Raw genomic sequence first — 27,562 nt, 5'->3', positions numbered from 1 at the left:
GCAGAGTGTGCAGTATCACAGTGTCATCATAGGAGTTCAGAAAGAGGTCATTTTTATCAAACAAGCCTTTTTCCATCATGCCGTTCTGCAAACATTGCGATTTTATTTGACAAGGGTAATGTGAGTTTACCACAGCTCTACCATTCCTAACTTTATCTGACATTAATATGAGGCTCCAACAGTCTGAATTTGACAGCATTTTTGGTATAAAATTCCCTCCTGGTTTTTGCCCTGACAGTATTTCTGTGCTGAGCTGCTCTCAAGGGATGGCAACACAAAAGGAGAAATGTGTCATAGATAAGCCGGATAAGCGGCAGAAAATGGATGGATGGATGGATGGTGTCATAGAAAGACTACAAATTTGGAAGATATTTGATTTGTCCATACTATAGAATTTGTATTTGCTTAGTGGATATTATGGATTTTGATCCTTACTGACATTGGAACCGGATGATGAAGGGATCTCTCCATGTACAGCATGGACTAGAGGAATGATTACAGCAAGACAAACAGTTTATGGACATGTGGGTTTTAAAATAGACTTAAACAAATGTGAACCTATCCTTTGAGCAGCAGACATTAGTGGTCAATAGTCATTGCTTAAGAGAAAGATTAGACAGAAGGAAAAATAGCGGCTGAAATGAGCCTGGCTCAGTAATAGTCTGAGCTGTGACACACAATGATAGAGAGGGAACCTGTGCTTAACAACATTAACCTGTGAGACCTCTGACCCTCTGAGCCCATATTAACTCCCTGTTCATCTCTATCACTGCCAGTACTGTATGATATCCTTCAGCTGGAAAAAGGTATTGCTTCAGGTTGGCTGGTTTTAATATGAGTAACGACAAACAAAATGTAGGATAATGCACCACACAGTCACAATTTCATCTGAAAGAATATAACACCCAGACCACTCTTTAGACCACTTGGGGCGACTGTGGCTCAGAGTTAGAGTGGGTCGTTCATCAGTTGGAAATTCGGCGGTTCGATGCTCAGCTCCTCTTAGTCAGCATGTCAAAGTGTAACTTCAGTGTAAAAGAATAGTCTCCAACTTAGATTACTCCTGTGTGAATGATGTGGGGAATGAGGATGCAATGTAAGGCTAGAAAGGTGCTATACCAATACAGACCACTTACACTCAAGATAAGGCCTCAAGATCAGGTCCAAGTAGAATCCACTTCAAGGTTCTTATCATCAGTGGTGGAAAAAATAATTATTAATTCTGAAAAATAATTCAGATCTTTTACTTTGTACTAGTTTTTACTAGTTAAAATATCAGTGCTAAAATACAATTACAGTCCTACTTATAGCTCATACATATTGCTAGGGAAATGCACTGGTTCTACAAAAAAATGGCCCTAAGACAAATATATTATTATATGACACTATTAGATTGTAAATACTGATGCATCCATGTGCACTTTCTGTGAGACAAATGTCTCCCTTTGCTACTACTCTACCCATTCTTCCATAAACATCCAAATGTTTTTGGTCTTTTGATTTACTAAGGATATGTTGAGACAGTATGACCAACACAAAAGTCAGCATTCAGCAATGTTTAATTGAACACCATTATCAAACAGTAACTTTACATGGAAAAACATCGATAGGCCATAATTGTATAATAATAAAGAAATCTTGTATGTATTTCATGAGTGAAAACGCATTTTAAAAGTTCTCTCTCGGCATCAAACAAAGTGTCATTTTTTTTCACACAGGCATATAAATTTGGTCATTTAATTCAAATTACCTACTTTATGAAGTGAGCCATTAATCACTGTCTAAATTGCGACGGCCATTCGTTGAAGGACTTCCAATGGAAGGGTAAAGGAATTTCAAAGTCCATCTTTTTATCGGTCACTCTAATGTATGGTGCTGTGCTCTGGGAAGTCCTTCTCATTAGATTGATGCCTTCATTAAGTCCACTATAGAGATGTGACTGCAAAGTATTAATAAACTCCTTGGTGTCATTATTTACACTCTCCATACTTAAAGCATCATAAGCCTCTTGAGTCCTCAGTTTGCCAAGGTCTTTATACTCAGCCACATATCTCTTTGCCTCCTCAATATGTTGTTTTGAAGACTGCAGAACCTCTGCATATATGGCATCAACTTGGGCAGCAACTTCCACATTTTCATCTCTTAAGTAAGTGATGAAATTGTCACTTTTTTCAGTAATCTCCTGGAAAAGGTCATTAACTGTCTTGTGCAGGAAAGCGAACCCCCTGTGCACAGAATGTCTTAGCTGATCATATATAGATTTAGTAGAAGACAATTTATCCATGATCTCATTTCCATTAAAAACAACGCCAGTTACAGGTATGGTGAACTCTGTTTTCCTGATGTATTCAGAAATCATCTCCACGAGGCTGGCAAGAGCTTGCATTACCCCGTCAGCGACTCTGGACAAAGATCGTCGAGCTCGCTGGACCATCTCCAGGCTCGAGATCTTCTCCTCAGATCCGGGCACTGTAAACTTTATGTCACTCAAGAACTGTGTGCTTGAATCTAGCAAGACATACATTTCATCTTCAATGCGTTTCAAAACTTGTTTAACATCCTGAGCCAACCTGTCTATTACATTCTGCACTCTTAAGGACATCAAGCTGTCAGAGGCCTTCCTGTATATGTCTGTTCCTTGATCATCAAGGTGTTTGATTGAATTCTGCAATTTGTTAAAGGGAACCTCATGATAGGCTCTCTCAATGACATTGGAAACCGTATTTTTCAGCTTCATGCCACCACGGTTGAGATCAAAGCCAAAGTGGGCAGTGTGATACTTGTTAATGAACTTGAGCATGGCATCAGTCATAGCAGGAATCCTATCCTTGGTCCCCTCAAACACATCATGGAGGAAATCCCAATTCCATGAAGTTTGTACAATCAACTTTTCAGAGTTTCTTAGCGTGGCTTTGGTGGTGAAAACATCAGTATCCTTTTCAGGAGTAGACTAAAGTTAAGGGAAGAAATTGAGAGGAATAATAGTTAAAACAGTGTACTACATATAGCATCACTCCATCTGCAGACACAACAGATAATATGCAAAGAAAAGAGTTTAAAGAGTGTCTTACTAGGTAGCGACCGAACAGTTTTCCATACAATTGTGATGTGGACCTCCGCTGTAAATGCAATCCAAGGAAACCAGATGATGGAGAAGACACAGATGCAGTGATGCCATCTTTGCGGGAAGCAAAGCGAAAGCTCACATCAGCAAATGTTCGGCTGGTAATGTCAACATTAAGAGCATGATGAGACTCCCTGTAAAACAGAGAAAGAGTTAGTTAATAGAGATATTTTCTTCTGCATCTTTGGTCAACCCATTCCTGAGAACTGTTCAAATATGCAGAAAACCAGCCTTTGGATGAAAAAAATCTTACATCAAATCAGCCTGAGGGGTTTGGCGCTTCATCCTAAGAAAAAAAAAGAAATTTTTTTGATGTTCATCATACATTAGCATGTAACAACATCAGACCTCCTACCCAACATAAGAATTCTTCTTCATTTCTTCCTCACAGTAGCTCTGACAGCTAATTTTTTTTTATTATATTGGCAGAAATTAACTTCCATGGAGATTAAATTAAGCTACCAAATGTAGGTTTCAAATCTAATGACAAAAAGAATGAAGCAGAAAATATACTCAGTACACTTACCTTAGGTTTTGTGTCAAAACATGTTGCCAGTCAACATTTACATCATTGTGAATCAAGCTGCACTTCCCATTTAGATTGATTATTCCATTATCAAATCCAAGGGATGCACTCGCTAAGGGGGCATAAGCAATATAAAATATTATATACGTTGCAATGTCTTAGATCCAGTAATTCTCACAAAATTCTCTTATCAAATTAAGTCTTACCTGAGAGGTCATATTCCAAGAAGATTAAGGTAGAAGTACAGATGGAATTCAGCGAAGTTATAAGGCTCGACTGCTTTTTCTCCACACTGGCAGTTGTTGACACATTATAAATGGAGGAGGAAACCTCCAGAGTAGTAGTAAGGGCTCCAAAAGTTGGGATAAAAACACTTGAAGGCACATGTAGGACAATTTCAGGGATTTCAATTTTTTGCTCTGGAATAACAATAGTTGGAAGTTCAAAGTTTGAAATCTGGCTTGTGATTTCATTTAGGCTGATTGTGTGCTCTCCAATAGTAAAAGATTTTGGTAATGTGAAAGATGAGACTGTGATGTCATAATGTGGAATCTTGAATGCAAGGAATGACATTTTCCCCTGTAGATACTCTGTGTTTACATCATAACTGGGCACTGACACTATTGGCAAGCCAGGTAACATGATTTCAAAAGGAGTGGTGGTGATCACCTTTGGGATGTTAAGATTCTTAGGATCAATTGTAAAGGGTTCCACATGCAGGTTGGTAAATGGCACATCAAAGGCTGGAACTGAGATTGCAGGAAGAGTGAAATGATGAGAAGCATCAGGGTTTCCTAATTGCATATCTATATTCCCTATGGAATGCTGCATTTCTTTAACCCAAGAAGGTACTTCGATGCTTATCTCAGGGATGTAGAAAGTGACACCATTTTCAAATAGTGTAGATGGTATTGTATACTCCAGACCATCCATGGACTTTGTGTATACAATGCTGGAAGAGATGTTAAGGAACTGTAAGTTGTCCATATTTGTGAACTGATCAAACTTTAACACGTCCCAGAGATTCCTCTGATATACAGGAAGCTTAACTGACTTCAAGAAAGCTAGGTGGCCTTCCACTGATTCGGTTATGTCCATGTGTACAACAGATTCATCATTGGACATGAGCAAATCAAAAGCATGGATGAGAGATGCCAGCTGTTCCTTTCCACTCCAAGTGAAAGACTGCTTCTCTGAGTTGATGGAAAGGTTGATGGTCTGAATGAGTCCAGCATGACCAAAACTACTCGGCTGACTTATATCAATGTTCAGTGTTGTCTTGAGGGTTGTTAGAGGAACAAAATCTAGTTCTCCTTTAATAATGTGCTCTCCATTTGTGTTGAAAGATGAAAAGTCAACATTGTTCTTGCCCGTGTAATCAACTGTTGCAAACAAGCGCCGCAAGGAGACCTCAATGGCCAAGTTCTTATTCAAGTCGAACTGGAAGATGTTATTGTTTGCGCTTCGTTTTTGTTTCTCCTGTTTGTCTATGTTTGAGTTTAAGGCAGTCCTGATTGTTGAACGCAGACCATTGGCACTAAGGTAGAAACTGACAGAATTTTCTACATCTCCAGCAAAGTTACATCTGTCCATTATCATTATGTCTGACTTCCCTTGATTAGAGGTCTCCAGTGACACATAGGAAGACAGTGCTTCCAGTGCCCAGTTCATATCAATGCTTCCTTTGCCTGCAGACTCAATCAGAGGAATGTTAAACATGTATTTTAGCTTTTTCACTGAAACAACATTTGGCTTGGCCTTGGTATTTCCAGTGAGTTCTTGACTCAATTCCAGATTAAGGAAAGGTAGATTTATTTTTGCAGAGTTGGCCACAGAAACTTCCAAGCTCCTTTTGGTGAGACTAAAAGCACATTCATGGTTTGCTTCCACATTGTCATGCTCCAGGGACACAGAGGTGGCCAGTTTTATACCCCTCTTTCTTGTCAAACTAGTGGTGCCATCAATTTTTCCATTCAAAACTTCAAATACAGATGTTGAGGATGCACCAAACCGAGCAACAACATCAGCCTGGTTGTATAGGCCAGCATTAGCACTTAGGGTAATCACAGTGGATTTGAAAGAGAAATCACAAGTTATGTTACCCATGGCCGGGATCACAATGTTGTTCTGAATAGCTGGTAGAGTGAAAGTGGGTAACTTTATTTCACTTAAAGTTTCTGGAACATGGATGACGGGTAACTCCAAAGATGGTAGCACAAGGGTATAGGATGGCACAGAGAAACCCAGTGCTGGAACTTTGAAACTTGGGGTACTAACCTCCTTTGGGACAAAGTAACTAAAGGCCGGCATCTCAGCCCTAAAAGCAGAAACCTGAATATTAAATATTGGTATTTTGTATCCCGGGACAGTGAAGATTGTAGGAGGCAGACTAGAAGTATCAATTTTGTGTTTGATATATCGTGACTTTGCTTGGTTGTATGAATCTTTTAGAAGTGCAACTACTTTGTCTCTACATTGTTCAAATTGTGCCTGAATGATGTTGGCATTGTCACTAATTACACTGTAGATTGGCTCAAGGTGCAATTCAAAGCTGTGCACATCAGGGCTCTTGTAGTAATGAAGCTTCAGGTTCATGTCAAATGACTGTTGAGGAGTGGTAAGCAGATTTTGGAATCCAGCATGTTCCCACAGAGAGAGATCCCTGACCTCAGGGGTTTTCATTTTGAGATAAGGTATGTTCATTTCAGGAATAGAGAGAGGAACCGTCAAAAATTCCAGATTAGCCTCTCCATTAGCTGATGAGTGAAAGAAGATGTCCATTTCATTGTTCTCTGCTGTGAAGTTGTGATTATACTTGTACTGGTTGAATCTTGCAAAAGCAAACCAACAAGCACGCTGCTTCTCAGAGTTTAGTACAACACTATAATCATGCTGGAGATCTACCTTACCAGTAAGTTTAAGCGGGAAGAAAATCTTTGAGTTTACTTTGTTCTTAACATCAAACTCAATTTCAAATGGATGGGCCCTGAATTCCAATGAGTTGGCCATTGATCCAATTAAATTTCCAATGAATTCAGCATCATGAGAGCCTGCCAGTGCAACTTTCAAGTCCCCAATATGAGCCTCTCCATTTAAACCCATACTACTCTTCATGACAGATGGAACTTCAGTGTCACATCTTGCTTCAACAGTGATATGGCTTAAGATCACTGATTCAGTAGTAAGCGATTGCTTTGATTTCAAGGCTTTACAGTCTGTTTCTCCAGCAAAAGTTAACTTGACAGTGTTAAAATTGATGCTTAATTCTACATTGCTTTTGTGTTTACCTTCATCAGCATAATTTTGAATGGACCATTTTCCATTACCAGTAGTTTCACCAGTCACAGTAATTCTGCCAGATTCCACTGTGCCTGCTATATTCTGTTGGATTGATGCCTGACTTGAAGTTTCTATCGATGCGATGTCCAAATTGTGGTTGTAAGTTGTGTCTATGGCTGCAGAGATTCCACTCTTCAATGTAAGGGCCATATTGTTCACCAAGTCCGCTGTGTACATTTGGGTTGTGGCCTTAGTAGTAGTCTTAGCAAAAGCCTCTGCAGAAGAGCCAGTGAGTGTCAAGGATCCTTCGTGATCAATGGAGAAGGCCATATGCGTAGCTTTCACTGTTTCTGTGAATAGCAACTTCTTCATTCTCGGAGCTTCCAACTGAGCAGTGGCTTCAAAGGTGTATTCGAGGGACTCAATGGGTGATTTGGCATTGGAAGTAATAGTGGCTGTAAACTGTGGGTTTTTTGGTGTGGAAGTAGAGTTATCAATCTTTCCTGTAGTTACAAGACTGTAATGCGGGGAGTCCACTTTAAATTCTCCCTGGAGTTTGCCAAAAACTGGGATACAAATATCACTGGGAACCTCAGGCAATTTAATCTCTGGAATTGGAAGCATTGTGATTTCAAAGTCCTTTAGATCTAATTTGGGGATGGTGATGACTGGAAATTTTACTTCTGAAAGTGTTATTTCTGGAAAGGTGAGATCCGGTAGTTCAAATAAGTAGAGAACTTTTAGGTCACCAAAGATGTCTTCAGGGTCAGGCATTTGGATCTCAAATTCTCTGATGTTGTCTATGATTGCAACTATATTTGCTTTGATCTCCTCAAAGTCTATAGTAAAGGCAGGAATTGTGTATGAGTTGAGGATGGTGAACTCAGGGACTGAAATTTGAGCTGGGATGCTGATCTCCTGCAGTTTGTTGAGGTTGATTGTAAATGCTGGAATGACAAGGTCAGTGAGAGGTATGGTAAACACTGGAAATTCAATCTCAGCTCTTTTCAGCATGCCCAGAACACTATCAACAGTTTGCTTAATTTGGTGGATGGTCTTGCTGTCCTGTGCCATTTTTCTGATCTTCTCCATCAGCTGGTTAACCTGTGCAGAAATGTAGGCAACCATGTTGCTGTAGGACTCACTTGCTCTTTGGAGGTAAATGTACAATTCATCTCTGATATCCATGTCAAAGATTCTTTGTCTCATATCCTCAAGGATATCCTTCACTTTTGTCTTGATGTCATTGTAAAATGTAACATCAATCACATTTTTCAGTTTCTTTAAAGTATCAGCCACCTTTGTGTTTTTGAGTTCATCCAAATATGTGAAGATAGAATTTTGAATCTCTCTGAAAAAATCCCTCACTGCCTCAATTTTTTCCACAATCTCATATGTTTTAATCTGCTCGTTGATATAGCTTGTTAGTTCGACAATCATCTTGTTGGTATCATCGACGAATGCACTGTAGTCAAATTCCTTGATTGATTTAAGCATTGAAGAAATGCCCTCATTAAGGTCATCAATGCTTTTCTTAAAGTCAATTGCTCTGAGCTGACTTGTCATACTGTGCAGAAATTGCATAATTTTATCATTAACAAATTCAAATTTGATAGATTTCAGAGCGTCCACCACCGACTGCACTGTCTCATCTATTTTTAATTCATCGATGAGAATTACTACCTGATCCATGAATTCTTTAAATTTAGAATCAAGATTGTATTCTAAAAGTAGATCCCGAATATAAGTATACACTGTATTGAATTTTTGGGGGATTTCATATTCATCAATCCAGTTGACAATAACATCATTCATAGATTCAATCACTTTTGCAATCTCTGAAGAGGGGATTTTATATGATAGCTGCTCAAGATACATGGCCAAATCAATTGAGAGAAGGTAATTATTAACATCTTGGAAAAATATGTTGACATCAAAGTTCTCAATGGCCTGTTTCATTTCAGACAGTTTGTCTTTGATTTTCTCCAAGATTCCATATTTAGAGTCAAGCTCTCGCAGCCATGCAGTGCTGTGTTCTGTGAGCTTCTTTAAATCAATCTGTCTGATGATGTCCTCGATGGCATCGAGCACTTTGACAAGTGACTGCTTGATTTTATGCTTCTCATCAAACACCTGCAGCTGATTTCCAATTTGTGAAAGTATATTTGTTAACTTGTCTGATAAGTGTCCAGCCTCGACATAGTTTTTGACTTCAAGGATGAGGTCTCTAATTTTGGTGGCAATGTCTATCACCGTATTTTCCAAGTACTCTCTCAAGTTGTTCATTGCAACCTCCAAGTCATCCATTGTTACAGCAAACTCATTCATTAAATAATCAAGTTTTGCTTTTACTTGATTCACTTTGTTCTCCAAGTCCATTTCTTGCATGAAGTCACTCACTTGCATTGGTAGCCTATTTAAGTTGGCTCTAAAGTCAGTGATTAGCTGATTAATATCTAAATTGTTCATGAACTGCTGAAGTGATTCTAAGGCTTGTACAAGTGTGCTCTTTAGCTGCTCGAAAGCAGCAGGGAAGCTCTCGATGAATGGGATCTGAATGATCTGACAGTTACTGCTCTTGTCGTACTTAAGGAAACCAGCCACACTGAATTGTTGTTCTTCTGGTATTGATCTCTTGGATTTGCTAAATTTGCTGAAAATGTCCGTTAACATTCCTCCTGAAAACCCAAATCCAATCTTCTCAGGATTATTGTAGGTACTGATTTCCTGGTTATAAGCATGGTCGTTCAGTTTAGATGCTACTTTCCAGATTAGGGATTGGTCACTTGGTGTCAGAAGGCCATCAAATTTGTTTTCTAAACTAGTGGAGGACTCGCCACTTGCAAGCATATGTGTAGTTGATACCTGACTGTCATGTGAGTATGCAACAGCTAGGGGTTCAGCTTTAAGTAGCAACTTGCTGTACAGCTGACCGGCATGCTTGCCGTGTAGATGAATTTGTCCTTCACTGTTGACAAGAGCATCCACAGTGAGGCTAAAAGGCAGGGCCATGGTCTGAATTCTGCTGTCAAAACGTAGAGGCTCAGAATTTACGCGTGCTTCACATTTTGATTTAGAGGAAAATCCAGCAAACTCAAGTTCACATTCATGACTTAGCTGGGCATCCATCACACTTCCAGATGTGCTGCATTTCATTGTTCCAGCCATATCATCATAGTTGAGTTCATAGGTATGTTTAATGTTGTGTTCTTTTCCATAAGCTCCATTCATACTCCCACTCAGATCCATCTTAAATGGCTCAAGCTTCATATGGCCTTCATTGTCCAAACTGACATCATAAAACTTGATGTCATTTGTCATATCAAGTGACATGACAAACGGCTTCATGTCAACCTTGGTGTCTTGCTTATAATAAACATCTTCACAGATGAAGTTTTTAGTCTTGGAGTGGAGGGCAAGGGTCCATAGAGTGAGGGTAAGTGTGTTGATATTTTCTGTGTTCATTTGCTTTAATGCTGCCATGGTATTGCTAGAAAAGGTCAGAGCCCTTCGGTTCAGTACAATATTCATGTTGTTTCTTGTGCTGGCATCGTATGCATGGCCCTTGAGGACACCTTGCAAAGCGGCTTCTGCAGTTGTGATTTTACCCTCAATATTCAACTCTCCTCTGCTCTCCTCAGCCATCGCTTTGGTCATGGAGGACAGGGTTGCTCCATTGTTGTCGATGGTACCACTGAAAATATTTTCCACTGCGACAGGGCTACACTGAATGCTGTTGGTTCCACTTGTGGTCAGACCATTACTGTTAACCACAACAGAAGCTTTATGCAATCCACGACCTATTTCAAAGGTGAGGGAACCCTCAGAATTCACCTCAAGTCCATTCGAATCCACGGATCCCGTTACAAGTGAGTATGCCCTATTTGTGTCATCATCTGCCTGTGACTCAATTCTGAGGATGGCCATTTGTTTGGACACGCCAAGCTCAACTTTATTATTGAGTGATTTACCCATGGCTGTGCCAACAGCGCTGCACTTGAGGGTCAGTTGTGCATCTTTATACTTGAGCTGTGCTATATGCTTGAAGTTGTCCTGTAGGGCATTGGTTTTGGATACAATGTTTAACTCAGAGTTTGCGTAGACTCCATGGATCATGTTGTGAACTTGGATAATTGGTGAGTTGAAGTGTAAGGTGGACTCTCCTTGTCCTTCTCTATCTAATGGGCGCAGGTTGTAGCTGTGAGAGTAGGAGGTATTTGTGAAGAATGAACCTATTTTAAGTGATCCATCCACAGTGCCATCTCCTGAGACTTCATCTGAATCTAGAGTGGAAGTTGACTGAGCAGAGTAGTAAAGAGAGGCTTGCAGGCCTATTGGACTAGAGGCTTCAATCTTGTAGTTGGCTCTTGCATTAAATTTGTTTGTTACTCTCAGTGTTTCTGAGACACTGAAGCTTGTGTCAATGAAGCTATGGCTGAAGGAACTATTCAGAAGATACTTCAGATTATCATCTGCTCTTCCTGACATCATTCCAGCCCCTTGAAGCAGACAAAGAAATTATATCAGTATCAAAATCAATATCTGTTACAGCACAGGCAAAGATGAGCTCTAATGAGCGCATGCTTTATGTTGAAAGCATTCCCACACCTCATTAAAAGCTCTTAATATCACTAGATTGCATCTTTCCGGATAGGTCACACAAAATAAAATATATATTTTTGAACAACTATCAACCATGTTTCTCGCCAAACATGAGGAAAGTCTGCAAACCCTTAACCATCATGCCACTTTCTCTGAGTGAATATTGCAAAAGCCCATACCATTATTCAGTAATCATAAAGAATTGTCAGTTTAAGATGTTTACCTTCAAGTTTGTATGACAGTAGGTTGAAAGGTGACTGGGCCATTGCCTTGTACTGTGCAATGTAGTTAGGGACGTCGACAGTGTTGTTGCCCACAGAGATGGAGCCTTCCCAGCTGTAGAAGTTGCTGTTGATCTTGGCGGATGCCTCAGCCAGACCAAGAAGGGGAACAGTGAAATCTAAAGATGCCGGTACAGTGAATGATGGTAGTGGATAGGTTTTGGAAGGGATATATAGGCCGATCTCTGGTAAATTTATAAGAGGCATAGACAGTGTCGTTGGAATGTTCAGTTCCTCTGACTTTTTGCCTCCAAGTGGAAGAGGAAGCAAGATGATCAGCTTATCCTTGTTGAACTGGTATCGGAACAAGGTGTCACTGTTGAGGTTAAAGAAAAGCATAATATTGTTCCAATTTTAGACTTGTGTCTGAAGATATATCTAAAGATTGTGAAAGGGAAATGTCGAAAGGGAATCGGAGGACAGAACCTCTAGTATAGCTGAACTGTTGAGTTATGGTTCATGCCCCATAATATTTGAGAGCTTGTAATGATCTCCATATCAAACACTTACGAATGCAGAAACAGTTTCTCTGGCAGAGCTGGCAAGGTGAGATCTGAGATGCTCCTCTTACTCCGCAGGCTTGCAAGATAGGGGATGCGTGCTGTCAATTTTTCCAGCCATATATTACCAGCCTTCAAGGTGACATGAAGATAAATTACATTTCACATAAAACAAAAACTATAATAAATGATAAATTGCCTCAATTGACATCACTCAGTTGTAACCTCTGCCAGACCTTTGTAGCTTGCTCCTTATCTCCGCTTAGGTTAGAGCTGGGGTGTCAAACTCATTTTAGTTCAGGGGCCACATACAAGCCCAATTTTATCTCAAGTGGGCCGGACCAGTAAAATCATAGCATAGTAACCTATAAATAACGACAACTCAAAAATTTTCCCTTTGTTTTAGCGTAAAAAACAAAACATTATGAATGACCTGAAATTTGTCTTCTCTGTAATTTTTACACTTTGCAAAGTCAACGTACATATGCCGTATGTTTGACACCCCTGGGTTAGAGGCTCCAGGGTACATTAGCCACCACTACCACAAAACACTTGAACCTCCCACTACAAAAAACCCACAAGGAGGCACATCTATGTCGCGCACTTGGACCATTTCAGAAGCTGAGCGTTTGCTTGACTGATTAGCTGACTTGCTGAGATTTGCTATGATTTCATGCTTCTAATATAAGCATGCGGGCTACGTTTCTCACTCTGTCTGGTTTAAATGTGTTTCTTGTATGTATTTTGTACTCTGTTGTGCTGTATCCTACAGACAGTGGGTTAAAATGAAAGTGAAAGTGTTTTTCCACATTCATGACAAACCTCTCGTTGTTAAAGAACCCTCCGACACGAATAGTATTCATGTGGTGGTGGTGGAATATGAAATTGAAAACTTATCAGATTCTCTTCATCCTTTGTTTGCCTGACTCATCTGCTCTGTGCTGCTTGACATGGTTGGGCTGCAGCTTCCATTAAAATTAGACCTTGCGCATATCCTTAGTGGGAAGCTTCTGAAATGTACCTTGGCGCTTCTGCTGGTATTTAAAGCATTAGAGTGGGTGCAATCAACTCCGGCTGTAAAATGGCTCCTGATGCCCCTTGTGGGTTTTTGCCTTGAGTGAACAGCTGGCAGGTTTTTACAATGAAAAAGAATAAAAGACTATATCTCTCATTTCAGTGCATTTTTTTCTATCCTTTTTTCTTCAAACTGCTCATCGTATCATAGGAGTGCAGTACTAAATACATGAAAATGGCTGTGGAGGTACTATCCACACCAAAAAAGTACTCATTATGTCCTCTGCCCAGAAACTTTTCACCAAAATGTATCTTTAGTTTTTGAAATATTATGCTAAATAGCAGACAGAAATACTAACTGGACCGAAAACACGACCTCTTTGAAGAAAGTAAAAAGAGTCAAAGTATAATGTCAAAGTGCTACCTCAATTCCTTTGGTAACAATGTGACGCAGTTTCATATCAGTCTTTGCCACTTTCTGGTCCAGGATATTATCAATGAGCTCTTGCAGCTGCCTGTGATGATCCTCTAAATTTGGGATCATTTTCTGAATCTCTGAATCCAGGTCTGATTTTAGTTCCAGTTCAAGCTTGTCATCATCTATCAAGAGAAAATCCAAATGAATCCACAAATATACAAATTAATGAATGCTCTAAACCTGTCATCTATGTTGAAGGTGTGAGTTATGGCTGAGTTACCGTATTTGAGGGTGGCTTTCTGTAGGTGGGATGTCTCAGGGAGGTTGATAACTGTCTCTAAGTCCATTAGCACACCCTCAGCCTTCTTCAGGGTTGCAGTGATAGAGGCATCCATTTTCACTGCGGGAATGATCATCTGGAGTTGCAGCATGGCATCCTTCATCATGTCAAGTCTACAATACAAAAAGGACATATAGGCTGATAACATATGATTATTACTTACTCACTCATTCCCTGCTAAAAAAAATTGTCTCAAGCATCAGTGGAAATGTCTCTATGTGTCGGCACTGTGATTGACTGGTGACTAGTCCAGGGTGTACACTGCCTCTCGCCCAGTGTCAGCTGGGATTCGCTCCAGCTCCCCCCCCGTGACCCTTATGGATAAGCGGTATAGACAATGGATGGACCATACTTAGGGGAGCGAAAATACCAGTGATGTGGAGCCTCAAATTGTCAAGACTGCTCTTCAACACAACTGCAAACAAACCTTTCCGTCCTTAACTTGCAAGCTACAGTAAGTAGTAATAACTATGTACCTTGTGCGTCCGACAAGAGTGAGCTGTGGGATGTTCCTGTTGGTTACATCAATGGTGATACCTTGCATCTTCTTTCCTTTAGCATTACTGTCAGTTACAGCTAACTTGATGCCTGCTTCCACATCATAGTCGGGAATGACAACCTCAGTGGTGAGAATATTTTTATTGCGGTCGTATTTAAGAGATGCAGTGGCCTCTGTTGAATCATCACCTGGTGACAGCAGAAATTGAAGTCAAGACAGTTGCCCATATTAATGTCATAGGCGATGTGTGCACTTCATGTACCCTTACTGCATACTATTGCGGTGATAGGCTTAATGTTGTGGTACACATACTTTACATTACAGTTCACATGCCTGTACCAACCTGGGATGGTTCACACAATGAGCACAATATATTCAATGACAATATTTTTTACATCCGACAGCAATATTTAAAAAATTTGCTTTTAAAATATCCAAATATGGCAACTATGTTATGGTTAACAATTGAGAAAGATAGTGGAGATGGCAAATAAACTGTGCATAAGGTATGATTATGGTTAGGTACCTAAAACTCTTGGTTATGTTAAAGAAAACATTGTAGTTACTGCTATTAAATAGGTGAATGTTATTTGCTGGTCCGTCACCTGCAAGACACAATCTCTTCCATGAAAGTAAGACGTAATGCACACACACACACACACACACACACACACACACACACACACACACACACAGACATTGATAATGACAGTACCTTCTGCCTTCAGGGTTAACTTCAGAGCGTCTATTCTAAGCCAACTCCTTCTACCCTCTCTGGACGTTTCATCAGTGATGGTGGCAGTGTACTCTGAAACTTTCCCCGTGGGCTGAATTTCAACCGCAAACCTGAGAACACAACACAGGTTTTATTAAATGTGGCTCTCCGGTTAAATCTGTTTACTATCTCGTTAGTTAGAATAAAGAGTACTGTAATAGGGTCATTAAAATATCAACCACTAACAGTAACCATGTGTGTATTTAGGCTATCCAAATATAAACTAAATCAAAATGACTCGTCCTCTTACCTGGTGTCTCCTGTCAGGGGATAATATGGGGCCTGGTCCACGGAAGTAGCGTTAGAGTAACGCATTACTGTGCACAGGTTCAGACCACTGAAGAGGGGCTGGCAGTCCTCTGAGTCGGCCTGGTCCTCCATCAGGGATGGCACTACTGTTGTTTGACCGGAAGAGACTGACAGTAGTGTATTGCTGTGTTTCAAAAAGAGAGAGTTATGGGGTGGTGAGAGAGAACAACACCATGCTGTTTTTTGTGTCATTTGACACAGTTGCTACTGACCTAATGCTGATCAGCTGCTTGTTTGACTGAGGAGCAGGGATGGAAAGTCTTATCTGGTTTCTGTTCATGGTGACCTTAGAATTGAGGGAACTCTCATGGTACATGTTAGTATGCATCTCAATCCCAGCCTCCACATAGTCTGGGATGTGCACACCCATTTGGGTGATGAATTCTAGCCCAACTGAAGGCATGAAGGACAAGTCCGTCTGCGAGGAGAAAGATGTAACAAAACAGCTGTAAACAGCATTTCACAGGAGACATACATATATAATTGGAATTTTGTTTTACATGTAAACTAAGATGAAGAGAAGCTAACTTACCATTTTGTGTGAGTAAGTCAGGCCGCCTTTGGCTCCAGGTGCAAACACGCCAGCCAGTGAGAACTTCAGAGGGAAGCCGGAGGCGGTGGGTAGAGAGAAGGCATTCTCCATGAAGATGTAGTGCGCAAAGACTTCATTGTCAGTACTAGAGGTCAATGCTGAAAATGCCTGTTTTAAAGAAAACAGGTTGCATGAATATATCACTTGCAGTTGAGTCACAAATCTCTGTACAGCAAGGTTTAGAATCATCATGGACGTCTGCTCTCAAAGTGTAACTTTTTAAATGGCTGTAAAATCAGACCAAAATGAAGCGATATAATCAAAAAGAATGCAATTGTGACGTATAACTTAATGTTAACTACAAAACTTTGTCCAGTTTGTTGACAGCTTCCACCTCACTTGCAGCCACTAGCCATGACAATGCTGACACAGACTTTACAGCACAGCTGGTGGTGTTTGTGTGGACGATGTTTCACGATTTCTCGAAAGACGACGAGTTATGGATCAGAATTTGGATTGAATTTGTCTCTTTAGATCTCATTAAGGTCTCATTTTGAGTCATGTGGCCAATAAATAACTTTACCTTGACGAAAAGCACTGTGCTTCGACATTTTTGGCAAATTAACTTTTGGTCTTCTAACATGGCACGTGTTTATCAGTTTTTTTCTCTTGCAAAGTTGATTTCAGGAAACATATCTGACCTTGCTAGGAAAAATCCTGAAGAAAACATGGAAATACATGAACAGTGTCTCAGTCATCTTTTTCATATCACTGGTCTTCATGTATCCTATCTCATTTCCCAGAAGTCGAAGATAGGCAATGGCTTCAGGGGCTGGAGAGAAACGCAAGTCATTGATGAGCTTTTGGACGCCGTTTGTGAGATCCTCCAGAAGATCCTGTGGAACCTGAGGAGATATTACAATTGAATCGATTAGTTCCCGTTTTACAACTTTTACAAGTTGGACAGGCAGGGTTTTATTAAAGAAAAAAAACACATCATATATGATATGTCCAAACATTTCACCTGTCTCTTCATTCTGTCTCCGTTGGGGGCAACTCTGTCTAGAACTTCTCTGAGCATGTGGGCTTTGTCGCCTGCCCAGTACATGACTTTGGAGATAGAGTCTGGGAAGAAGCCCTTTTCTCCAAAGAGAGTGTCAATGGTTGGTTCAAATCCTGTTCCCTCAACACCGACCTTGAAGGGGGAGATTTGGAATGTTAAAAAGTCTTGAAAAAGCTCATGTGTGTGTTTTATTTTTTACCACATATAACAAATGTGCTGTTGAAAACATACCTCAAAGAGATCATAGTTGTAGTCAAAAACCTTTAGAGTGGTCTCCAGCATCACCTCCTTAGGCAAGGTGTCTGTGGCATCGAAAATGATGTTGCTCTCTACTGAGCCCAAGGGAGAGTCTATTTTATAGTTGTGTGAGATGCCATCAAATACCTTGTTTGTGGGTGATAGCTGGTCTGTCAAGGCCAACTCAATGTACTTCCTGAGTCTTTAGTAAGGAGAATAATGAAAGTCTTAGTATGATGACACATTGACAAGACAGCCTTTCTTTTTCTTAGATCAAAAAGAGGTCGTAGGCAAAAGGTTTTTACCTTTTTTCCACACCCCATAATGTTTGACAACATTGTCTTTACTCATTATTTACTTTGATGTCACTTTAAATCCCTAAAATATTAAAGGGAAACATTACACTAGATATGTTGTCTGTTAATCAGGAAATATATTGAACAGAGTTTTTGTCACTTGGGGGCAAAAGAACCCACAAGAGCAAGATTATCATTCATAGATATTTTTCTGCCTCCCTAATAATTTATTTGTACAGGTAAATGTTGAGTAAGTCTTTCCTTTCAACTTTTCTTTTTTTGCACTGAATAGAACTGCACACAATTTCGTTGTACTCCCTTGCAATGACAATTAAAGATTCTGATTCTGATTCTAAATGCAAGATCTTCACCAGCCTGTCGCTAGTTTTTTCTGCATACAGAGGTATTATATCAACATAGTGAGATTATTTTCTATTATTTTATCACGGAAGAAAACTTTTGAATGTGCCAAGATGCTGGACACAATTCACCTCTATTTGGGCACTGTAATCTACTGCTACTGCATTTATTCTATATCTAAATAACTAGCTAGTATTAATGCCGGGCCTGGCCGATTACTCACTGGTGCATTTGTGGCTTGTCCGAGTTGTAAATGTTGCTCAAGTGAGAAACCACAAAGCTCTTGAGCTGCTCATCTCTCATGTTCTCCAAATAGCTCACAACGTCTGTAACCACAGCTTGGTCTGGGTTCTTCATCAGAACCAGGTAGGCTGCTACACGTTTTTCAATCGGGCTTTGAGCATCCTGGTACACTTCCATGAGACCGTTCCTGACCTGTGGTTGGCCAAATATTACATTTGTAAATATGACAACCTGCATACTGTACATTTTCACAATATACCAGTTTTAGTCAATAAGTATTCAGTGGTCTGTGTGAACTGTACCTCATCATTAATATCCATCAACCTAAAGGCCTGTACAGCTGCCTTTTGGTTTGATAGTGGAATGTCTGTTTTCTTAGCACACCGTAAAATGGAGGAAATCAGGCTGGGGCTGACGGCTTGCATGGCTTGACCCATGACACCAACAACCTGGAGGTTAGAAAAAAAGTATTAATCAGTTATTAGTCAGATTCCCCCTACAAGAGCTGACTTATCACAGAATGTAGAATTCTTGATTCGTTATCAGTACCCTCAGTACGAGGAAGGACATCTCTTTAGGGTCACTGGGAAAGTCCGAGTCATAATCGAGGATTTCTCCCGAGCAGTCATTTAAGAGTGTTTCCATGAACTTTGACACATCTGTGACCACAGGAGTCACTTCTCCTTCATGGAACCTTTGGAGGAGAGACAGAGAGGATAGAAGAAGATGCTGTGGTTTGAGGTTTCCCTCTGCTGGTCACTTGTAGAAATTACAAAGTTGACCAAAATGGAACTGCTGTGCTTTAACGGGTCATTTACGATTGAAATATAAAGCTACATTAATATAAAAATTAAGAAAAGATTATGTGTCTGCTTTTTAAAGCCATACCTAATTCACTTACTTCTTGACTGTGTTGGCTAGAGCGTACATGATCGCCCTGCTTTGTTTATACTGAGCCACGCTGAGCATATCTCGAACACGTGCGGCATCAGGGTTGGACTGTAAACTCAGCCCGTAGACCAGAGCGTCCACCTCTGCTGACACCCCATCAATGGTCCTGATAACCTGGAGGATGGCACTGGTGCATTCTGGGGTTCCACACTGGAACAGGGCCTGCCAGGTGAGCCAGCCTGACATGTCCACCATCTCAGAGACTGTCTGGCTCAGGGTCTCATTCCTCAAAATGCGCAGGCCGGACACCAGCTTATGGAAAAGGCTGGTCCTCTTCTGACCCTGATCTGTGCCCGCCAAGGCCACAAGGTCCCGCAGGGTACTCAGAACAGCGTCCTTTGTCTGGGCTGGTGCTTTATCATCAGGGTCTTCAAAGTGGAGTGGCTTACTCTGGCTCGGATTCACATCTGTGTGCACACATATGCATTGGCCAATAAGAAATGTAAACCGAAGCTATATATGCCAGGCATGCTTGAAATGACCACTCACCAAATACTCTGTTCTGGATCCTTTTAGAGTTTTGGAAACTGAGATCCTGGGTCACCACAGATGAAATTCCATTGTCCCTGAAAAGCAGATTATATGATGATGCAAAAGGTGTAACAGCGCACATATAAATACAAATACATACGCACTTAGATGATGACTTACTCGTGAGAGAAGGGCAGGTATGTGTGTTTCTCTGTGCACATGGCTGCCATGATGTGCTTTCCCTTGTTATCAAACTGGTAGTTGCAGTCTTGAGAGCTGGTAATGAGCTTAGACAAGGGGCGATGCTGGAAGCAAAAATGTTTTATATGTGTTCATGGTAATGTTGTATACGTTCAAGATTTGAAGTCACTTATTTTAATTTAATTTTGGCAATCTAGGCACCAAAAGTTTAGACAGACGTAAGAAAGCATTGGCAGGTCACACAGACAGAACCACTCCATTTTTCATTTCCCATAGAGGCCAAATGCTCTACTAGTGCGTCCTACTGTAGCAGCAGTGCACTCGTTGAGGTGATTTTATTGACATTGCCACACATAATTATAGTAAAAATAGTAAAAACTGAAGCTTAAAACAAAATGTACCATAAAGTGCTATTTAAAGTGTAACTTTCTGCAAAGAGCAGGGCTGCTGGGTGACAATAATCCTCACCAATGTTCAGAGCCTTCGCAAAAGAGAAAGGTTGGCCAATACTTGCAACCTGGACTATTGTCTCTAATGCATCCACTGTAGTCGTTAGGTGTCCAAAACTAACTGTGATGAAGAAAGGAAGCCAGCTGGACCAGCCTTTTGACACCCCTCCAACTTTTGAACTCCGAAAAGCCAACTCAGGTATAGATTTTGTAAACATTGCTCTCCAATTTAAGGTAAGCAGAGATTGTGATGTTTGATTTAATTTAAATTGATATGCTCAACTTTTCCCCTGGCAATTTCCAGAAGCTGTTTCCCGCCTTTCCCTGTTCTAAAGTCAATGACCATGTATCAGAGTCTATTGATCTCTGACCTCCTTATAGATCAGAGAAAACAAAGACTTTGTTCCCTTCAGAAGCTAATAAAGTGCCATATTGTCTTTAGCAGAAGTCTTCGTTTTTACGAGCAGGTGTGATATTTTACCAAAGTCTTCATACACAATAAAACAGTATCCAGTCATAGGCTGTAAAGGCAGGTGCTAATGTCTCACCAGCTTTTGCAGCAGGGCCAGGGGGCTGTTGGCGAGTTCCCTGCTGTAGAATTGGTCACACTGGGACAGATCTCTGGACAGTGTCACATGTGTGGCGATATCCTTCCTGGCATTCACCAGGTAGTCCGTTAAACACTGGCCGTGCACGGTGCTCTGGCAGAAAAAAAAGAAGACAGCAAATTTAGTGCTCTTGTGTAATCACTTCTCCTTTAACTCTCGTTTTATCTTTCGTGGTGTGCATCTTCGTTTATATCTGCGCCGTGTGCTCATTTGCTATTCAGTTTACAGACACGGGATCAATCTGACATCTATTATAATGCATCTTCATCAGTCAGAAAACTGTAGTGCTGCACTGATTAGAAGTGAATGTGGAGGAGAAGTTGCTGTGTGGGAATAAAACCACTGTCCCATGGACGCAGAAGAGTGGAGGAGAGGATGCTAACACGTGACTAACTAACACCGCCGGGATTACTAAAAGAAGGAGGGCTCTCTGTTCGGCAGTAGTTCTGGATGTAGTAATCCTTCCTGAGACTATCTCAGTGTAAAACTTTAAGAGTAACACATGGCTCAGTTCCAACACCTGCCACAACTCCAACTACAGTCTTGATGATATGCTTTTAACTGAAACCTGCCTAAACAACAGCAGCAGTACGTCAGTCCCCACTCAATCATCCCCTACTTAATTCATTTTCTGCTTTATTAGTGACTTCATTATTAGTGACAGGAAACAGACGGGGGATGACATGCAGCAAAGGGCCTGGGTTTAAGTTGAACCCGGGCTGCTGCAGGAAGGATTAAGCCTTAGTAGTACACACTCTGCCAGGTGAGCCACTGGGGCGCACTGAACAATAAAAGACCTTCTCTAATTTTGCCTTTATTGGAAAAAATATTGAGAAATCGGTTTTGATTAGATTAGATTCAACTTTTAGTTCCATTCCATTTAGTTTGTTTCCATTTGGATCAATTTACAACTTCACAATTTTAGAGTTACTGCATTGTAACTGTGTTTCTGGTCTATTGTATTTATGTTATTTGATGTATTTTGTCTCATTTTATGTCATTTTAAAATCTAATTTTATCATTTATTTATGTTTGACTTCGTGATGTTTACTCATGTCTGTGCTGTCTAACTGATGTTTATTCTGCTTTGAATTCTAGAAGAGGTGCACTTACTCAATTTTGATTTTTGTCCTCTTTTCAAGGTAAGTTTTTTAGCAAGGCTACACTGAGGAAGCTAGTATAATGCATAGTGTGATATGTGTGCATTGACATATTAATGCTATTTATTGTGTGTCCTAAATATGTTTTTATTGTAATAGCTCTCTATCTTATATATATACTACATATATAAGATAGAGAGCTATTACAATAAAAACATATATATATATATATATATATATATATATATATATATAATATCTTATTGCATCATCATTATTTTCAATTTTTCTTTATGTACTTTAAGAGATTACTCTTTCATTTCCTGATCCTTTTTGCAGAAGCCTCTTTGGGTTCTGTGAAGATACAAACCATGAGGCTGTTCTGTTCATCCTCTGTGACGGGCACCATGAGTGCTGAAACAATTCCTCTCTTAATGTTCAGGATGTTGACCGGCTCATCTGTCGTGGGGTAAAGCTGGATTCTGGTGACTTCCTCCACAGAGAACGGCAGAGGGTTCCTGGGTGACAAAAAGACAGGTCACTTTATATCTAGTGATGCAGTAAACAGCATTTGTAACAGTATTTGTGTGTTTCTACCAGAAGGATTTCTGTTCAGTTCCATTACTGGCAGTCTGAAAAGGTCCTGCTGCTTGTGCCAATACATCAATGCAAATATACATTAGGTCTCACAGCTCCTCCGCTAAACACTAAATGACTGTCTGTCTCGTTAGAAAGACAGAAAGTCATATGAAGTCCAACTGTTTAGAGTGCAGATGCATTGCTATAAATCTGATTTATTTCTCTTCTATACGCATCAGTTTTATGACCACACATGAAGATGGCCAAGATGGCAAAAATCTTTCTTTTTTTTCCTCGTGTTGACATTGTCATCGTTAAAAATGATGTGTGTCATATATGACTGGAGCCAATCAGGTTGGGTCCCTCTCTACAGTAAGAATGCAGCTGTATTCAGGGGTAAATCACACTGCTTTAGTTGCTAGTGTGGTAACTGTGTGCTACAGCTGAAGTGAGTATGGTTGATTGTTAAGGTAAAAGTATGTACATTTTACACACCATCAAAATACACACTACTCACAAAAAGTTAGGGATATTTGACTTTCAGGTGAAATTTATGGAAAATGGAAAAAGTTAATGCGACAGTGATATTATATCATGAAAGTAGGGCATTTAAGTAGAAGCATGCAATGGTAATTTCTTCATTTTAAACAATTTATTGAAAGAAAATCTAACAACAGTGGTAGGTATACCACATTTTCAGTGTCTCAATAAATTGGGACGTGGCCAAAGGACGTCCACTCCTCTCCTTTCTGTGACTCTTCCAGTCTCTGTATCACTGTTCCAACCTCCTGATGACACTCTGTGACCCTCTAAGCTCAGTGAACACCTCCGTCTGAGGACTTCCTGTTTGAAGCCTCCAGTGTTGAGGTGCTGCTGATCAACTGTTAGGTGTCGTCTTGGTCTCATGATGTCAGAATGTGAACAGCAGGATGAGGAGGACTGTTTAAATACCAATTCTAACTGATGCAGGAAATGTATTGGTGGATTCATGGATCAAACCTGTTGTGAATGTTGCTGTGAAGCTTCTTGTTAGAGAACAGCAACTTGTGCAAAAAGTACTGAGACACTGAACAGTTGGACATGTGCATTCAAAAGTTAAGAGAAGGTCACATTAAGTTCACCTGGAAACTTGTGAGTAGTGTATGTTTAATGTCTCCACTGTGAAGACGTGAAGTTTTAAAGGTGCAGGTAGGAGGATTTTGCTACATTTGGATAGGCAGGCTAGGCTCGCTGTTTTTTTTCCTCCTGTTTGCAGACTTTGGAACAGCTAAGAGCAACCTATCCTACAGGGCCTCAGGCTGAGATTAAACTAGGTAAGAGTTTAAAGTTAGCCTTGCTTGTCATTTGCCATTTTACTTTGTTGAGGCTCGATGTGGGCACTAAAAAGTAAACCTCGTTTTTCATCTGAACTTACAAGAGACATCACATTATTGCGCGTGCATCATGAGAAGAATGTTTTGCACTAACTTTTCCATGGCGGCCTGGAAGGCCTCCGAGCCGGGGGCCTGCCTGTAGACCGGCTGGCCCTGGGGATCCATGACAGACACCTCGCTGAGAGCGCAGGCCCTGGTGCGCATGATGAATCTGCAAGTCTGAGGGACTTCGATCTCTACCTAAAAGATATGTGACAGTGTACACACTCAACGGAGAGACAGTGAGGGGGCTCAGATAAGAACATTCTGTTATCAAGCGAAACGACAAAGTGGGACGCGTAAACAGTCATGTACCTGACAAGAGACTTTAGGGCCGTTCCTCAGGTTGGCAGTGCCCACCACACCATTCCTGCTTTCTGTGGTGTACTGGTAAACATACTTCCTATAAGCTTTGAATCTGGACGCCGCTGCAATAAGATAATGGCACATCACATGATTATACTGACTCACGCTGCATCTGAATGTCTAGCCTCGTTCCTCAAATAAAACCCATAGGATCGCTCTGTTCCACATCATCACTTGCCAGCAGACCTTCAGACCCAGAGGCAGCGAAATGTTCCCAACGTTGAAAGAACTATTGTACTGAATCACAAACAGCACAGAGCAAGAGTCCAGCAGCATCTCTTGCTATCTCCAAAAACAGGTCATGTGCTCATTAGTTTAGAACAGCCACCATCGATCTGTTAGCAGGTCAACGTGTTTATTTTCATACCACTCACCCCCCCCCCACCCACCCACCCTCTATATACCCTATGCACATACACCCTCAGCTCTTTCCAGGTAAACACACTGTCATCCCCCCTGACTAAGTTCAGAGTTTTTGTAATGACGTCAATTTTGGAGCTTTACGGAACGATTTGACACAGAAAACAAATGAAAATCACCAAATTACAATCTTCAAATAAACATTTTGAAGGTTTTGTTGATGGATTAACGGACATTTAATGTTAATATCACTGATAGTGTCGAAAACAACTTACACAGACATGGTGAAGTTTGTTCATTATTGTCACTGCCTTCCTCTGGAAAACAAAATAGAGTGAATGATCATGTAAATGATAAATGTAAGGTTAATAGGCATTAGTGATTATAATGTCAATATATTCAGATTGTGAGGATAAAAAAAAAAAGTCTTGTAATGAAAAGGGGAGAGCATGTTTGGGGAGTCATGTCCCTTTAAAGTAGCAGCAGTGGCAAGAAAACCATCGTGAGCAAGGAGGTTATTTTACAAACTTTAGGACTAAGCATTCATTTCATCTGCTTTGCAATTCATGAATGACTGCTAGCAGGTTGACCGTATATACAGTAAACAGTATATTGTACACATATTTTACAGATATACTTTAATAAAAAAAAAAAAACTCCCTTAACTACATAGTACTTGGCAACTCCTAATTAAGTACCATGCAGGACTTTGTGTTCGTATAATAACTGCAGACACTGAGATTTAAGATGTGACAATCCAACAATTGAGTCAGAAATATTTGGAATCAATCAACTAAATGCATAATAATCAACTTAAGACCTGCTGTAAACTGTCACAAGTATAAGTGCTGGACCTTTTTCTCTGCAACATTTTGACTCATCATGAAAAAGCAATAATAACACAAATAATGTCTGTATTCCGTTCACACGCAACAGGAAGCCATGACAGTGAGCCAGCATGCAAACATTTCAGGACCCTGGAAAGTCATTTTGACACGGAAAAGCACATTAATGATAAAAAAATAAATGATGGCTGAATTCCATTTTTAGTTTCAGGGTCCTGGTGTTGTTTACGCTGGCTCACTGTCACACTGTCGTGGTTTACTGAGACACTTGAATATAACAGAAGTATTACTTTAACCCTTTAACCTCCTCACCAAGAAAAAAGCAATGAAAAAATGTATTCTTTATATATTTTATTTCCTTGGGGTACTAATTACAAAAATCTATGTTTTTTTATGAACAGACACCACATTTTTTGAAATATTGGCCTCTACCAAACGGTTGAGATGTCGTAAGTAAAACATGTTTTCAATAAGATATAGTGAGTCAAAATGTGCTCTACCATATGGTTGAGCAGAAGGTTAAAGGGTTAAAAAGGCCTTTAGACAGTAGCTACCTCACAAAATGCTTTGTTTAAAAAAAATGCCATGAAGTTTATGTACGAATCAAATGACTATGAATTTAAAAAGGATTCCTACTTACGAGCCAACGTACAGCTGCTCAGAAGCAGTAACAGACACAGCTTACTGTAACCCATCATGGGCCACTATGTTTTTGAGCCCCCTCAATCTTGACTAACACAGTAAGACCTCCACCTGGATCTTTTATAAAGTCCCCCCTCCCCCCAATAACCCAACCCTGCTGAGCACCAGAGGTATGCAGGCACAGCAAAGCCTGTGAGGTCATTCCAAAGTTCAAATTCTGACGAGTATCGAAGGTTATTTTTGGGTAAATAGCCCTTTGTAGGTGAGGATTCCTAGCTAGCTCCAAACCTCAGATACCTCAGATACTGGAGTTCTTGTTGCAGTCATTTCTACTTTAGCATTAAAATCAGATCAAAATGACTGAATAAATGTAACAATCCACTTCATGTTTCAGTCAGTCACTCCTGGAACACTAGAATCATTGTGGTTATAGAGAGACTATATGAAACAAATCTGCTTTGATTTACTATATCCAACTACACGGGTCTATTTATAGTATTTTGGTCGGAGGAGGGGTGGTTGCTGGAAGATGCACTTCCGTCCTGAACAGCCCAGTGGTGACTCTGTCCTCAGGGGGGAAAAGAGGATGTTGTGCTGTAGTTTCTTTCCTGGACAGACATCCAGACACTTAAATGACTCAGTGAGAAATGAAAGAGGTCACAAAGTGCAACTAGGGTGAATGTGGGGTTGTTTAAAGTAGTTATGAATTAAAAAGAGGGTAAGGCTGCAGTACAGTACACTACAGTATAATATAGTGCCCCTCGATAGATGGGGCCTTTTATACGACTGATTTGTATGTGTGTATTATACTGCATGTGAATAATACTTATAAATATATATTATATTATAAATATATTCATCGTTTAGGTTATTATTCCAAAACTGAATGGAAAACTAAGAATACGGGGTGAAAATCTGAGAATATGGAATGAAACATATTTACTCAAACCTGATCAGAGCATCATACTGGCACCAAAGACTGTTTCATTGCAGATATGTAATGCTAGCCTCATAATGAATGAATTCTGGGGGCAACAATCCAATCATAGATACAGTTAATCCATTGGCTGGTGCAGATATTGCCCACAGTAAGAAAACAAGCAGACGTCTAAAGCGGGCAGTGCGTGAACATTTCCCCCCCACCCCCACATTTCTGATGCATTTTTCTCTGCTTTATCAT

General features: G+C 40.3%; 1 protein-coding gene across 1 annotated transcript; it reads right to left on the bottom strand.

Moving 5' to 3' along the window:
* Nucleotides 1-1,774: 1,774 nt before the first annotated feature.
* Nucleotides 1,775-26,438, bottom strand: apoba (apolipoprotein Ba). The gene is made up of 29 exons (XM_070842739.1): nucleotides 26,381-26,438; nucleotides 25,171-25,212; nucleotides 24,485-24,597; nucleotides 24,225-24,370; nucleotides 22,549-22,696; nucleotides 21,019-21,171; nucleotides 20,001-20,125; nucleotides 19,839-19,915; nucleotides 19,300-19,756; nucleotides 18,948-19,092; nucleotides 18,701-18,847; nucleotides 18,379-18,590; nucleotides 17,494-17,701; nucleotides 17,224-17,394; nucleotides 16,901-17,104; nucleotides 16,200-16,367; nucleotides 15,880-16,085; nucleotides 15,609-15,791; nucleotides 15,299-15,429; nucleotides 14,561-14,771; nucleotides 14,025-14,197; nucleotides 13,751-13,926; nucleotides 12,323-12,444; nucleotides 11,755-12,128; nucleotides 3,857-11,428; nucleotides 3,651-3,762; nucleotides 3,378-3,410; nucleotides 3,072-3,258; nucleotides 1,775-2,950 (listed from the first exon to the last, which is right to left on the bottom strand). The coding sequence occupies exons 1-29, from the start codon at nucleotides 26,436-26,438 to the stop codon at nucleotides 1,775-1,777; spliced, it is 13,230 nt and encodes a 4,409-aa protein (XP_070698840.1).
* Between the last annotated feature and the right edge of the window lie 1,124 nt (nucleotides 26,439-27,562).

The sequence above is a fragment of the Pempheris klunzingeri genome, chromosome 13 (assembly GCF_042242105.1).
Source record: "Pempheris klunzingeri isolate RE-2024b chromosome 13, fPemKlu1.hap1, whole genome shotgun sequence".
Taxonomy (NCBI): domain Eukaryota; kingdom Metazoa; phylum Chordata; class Actinopteri; order Acropomatiformes; family Pempheridae; genus Pempheris; species Pempheris klunzingeri.
Note: the sequence above shows the minus strand (reverse complement) of the source record. Positions and strands in the feature narration are given on the sequence as shown.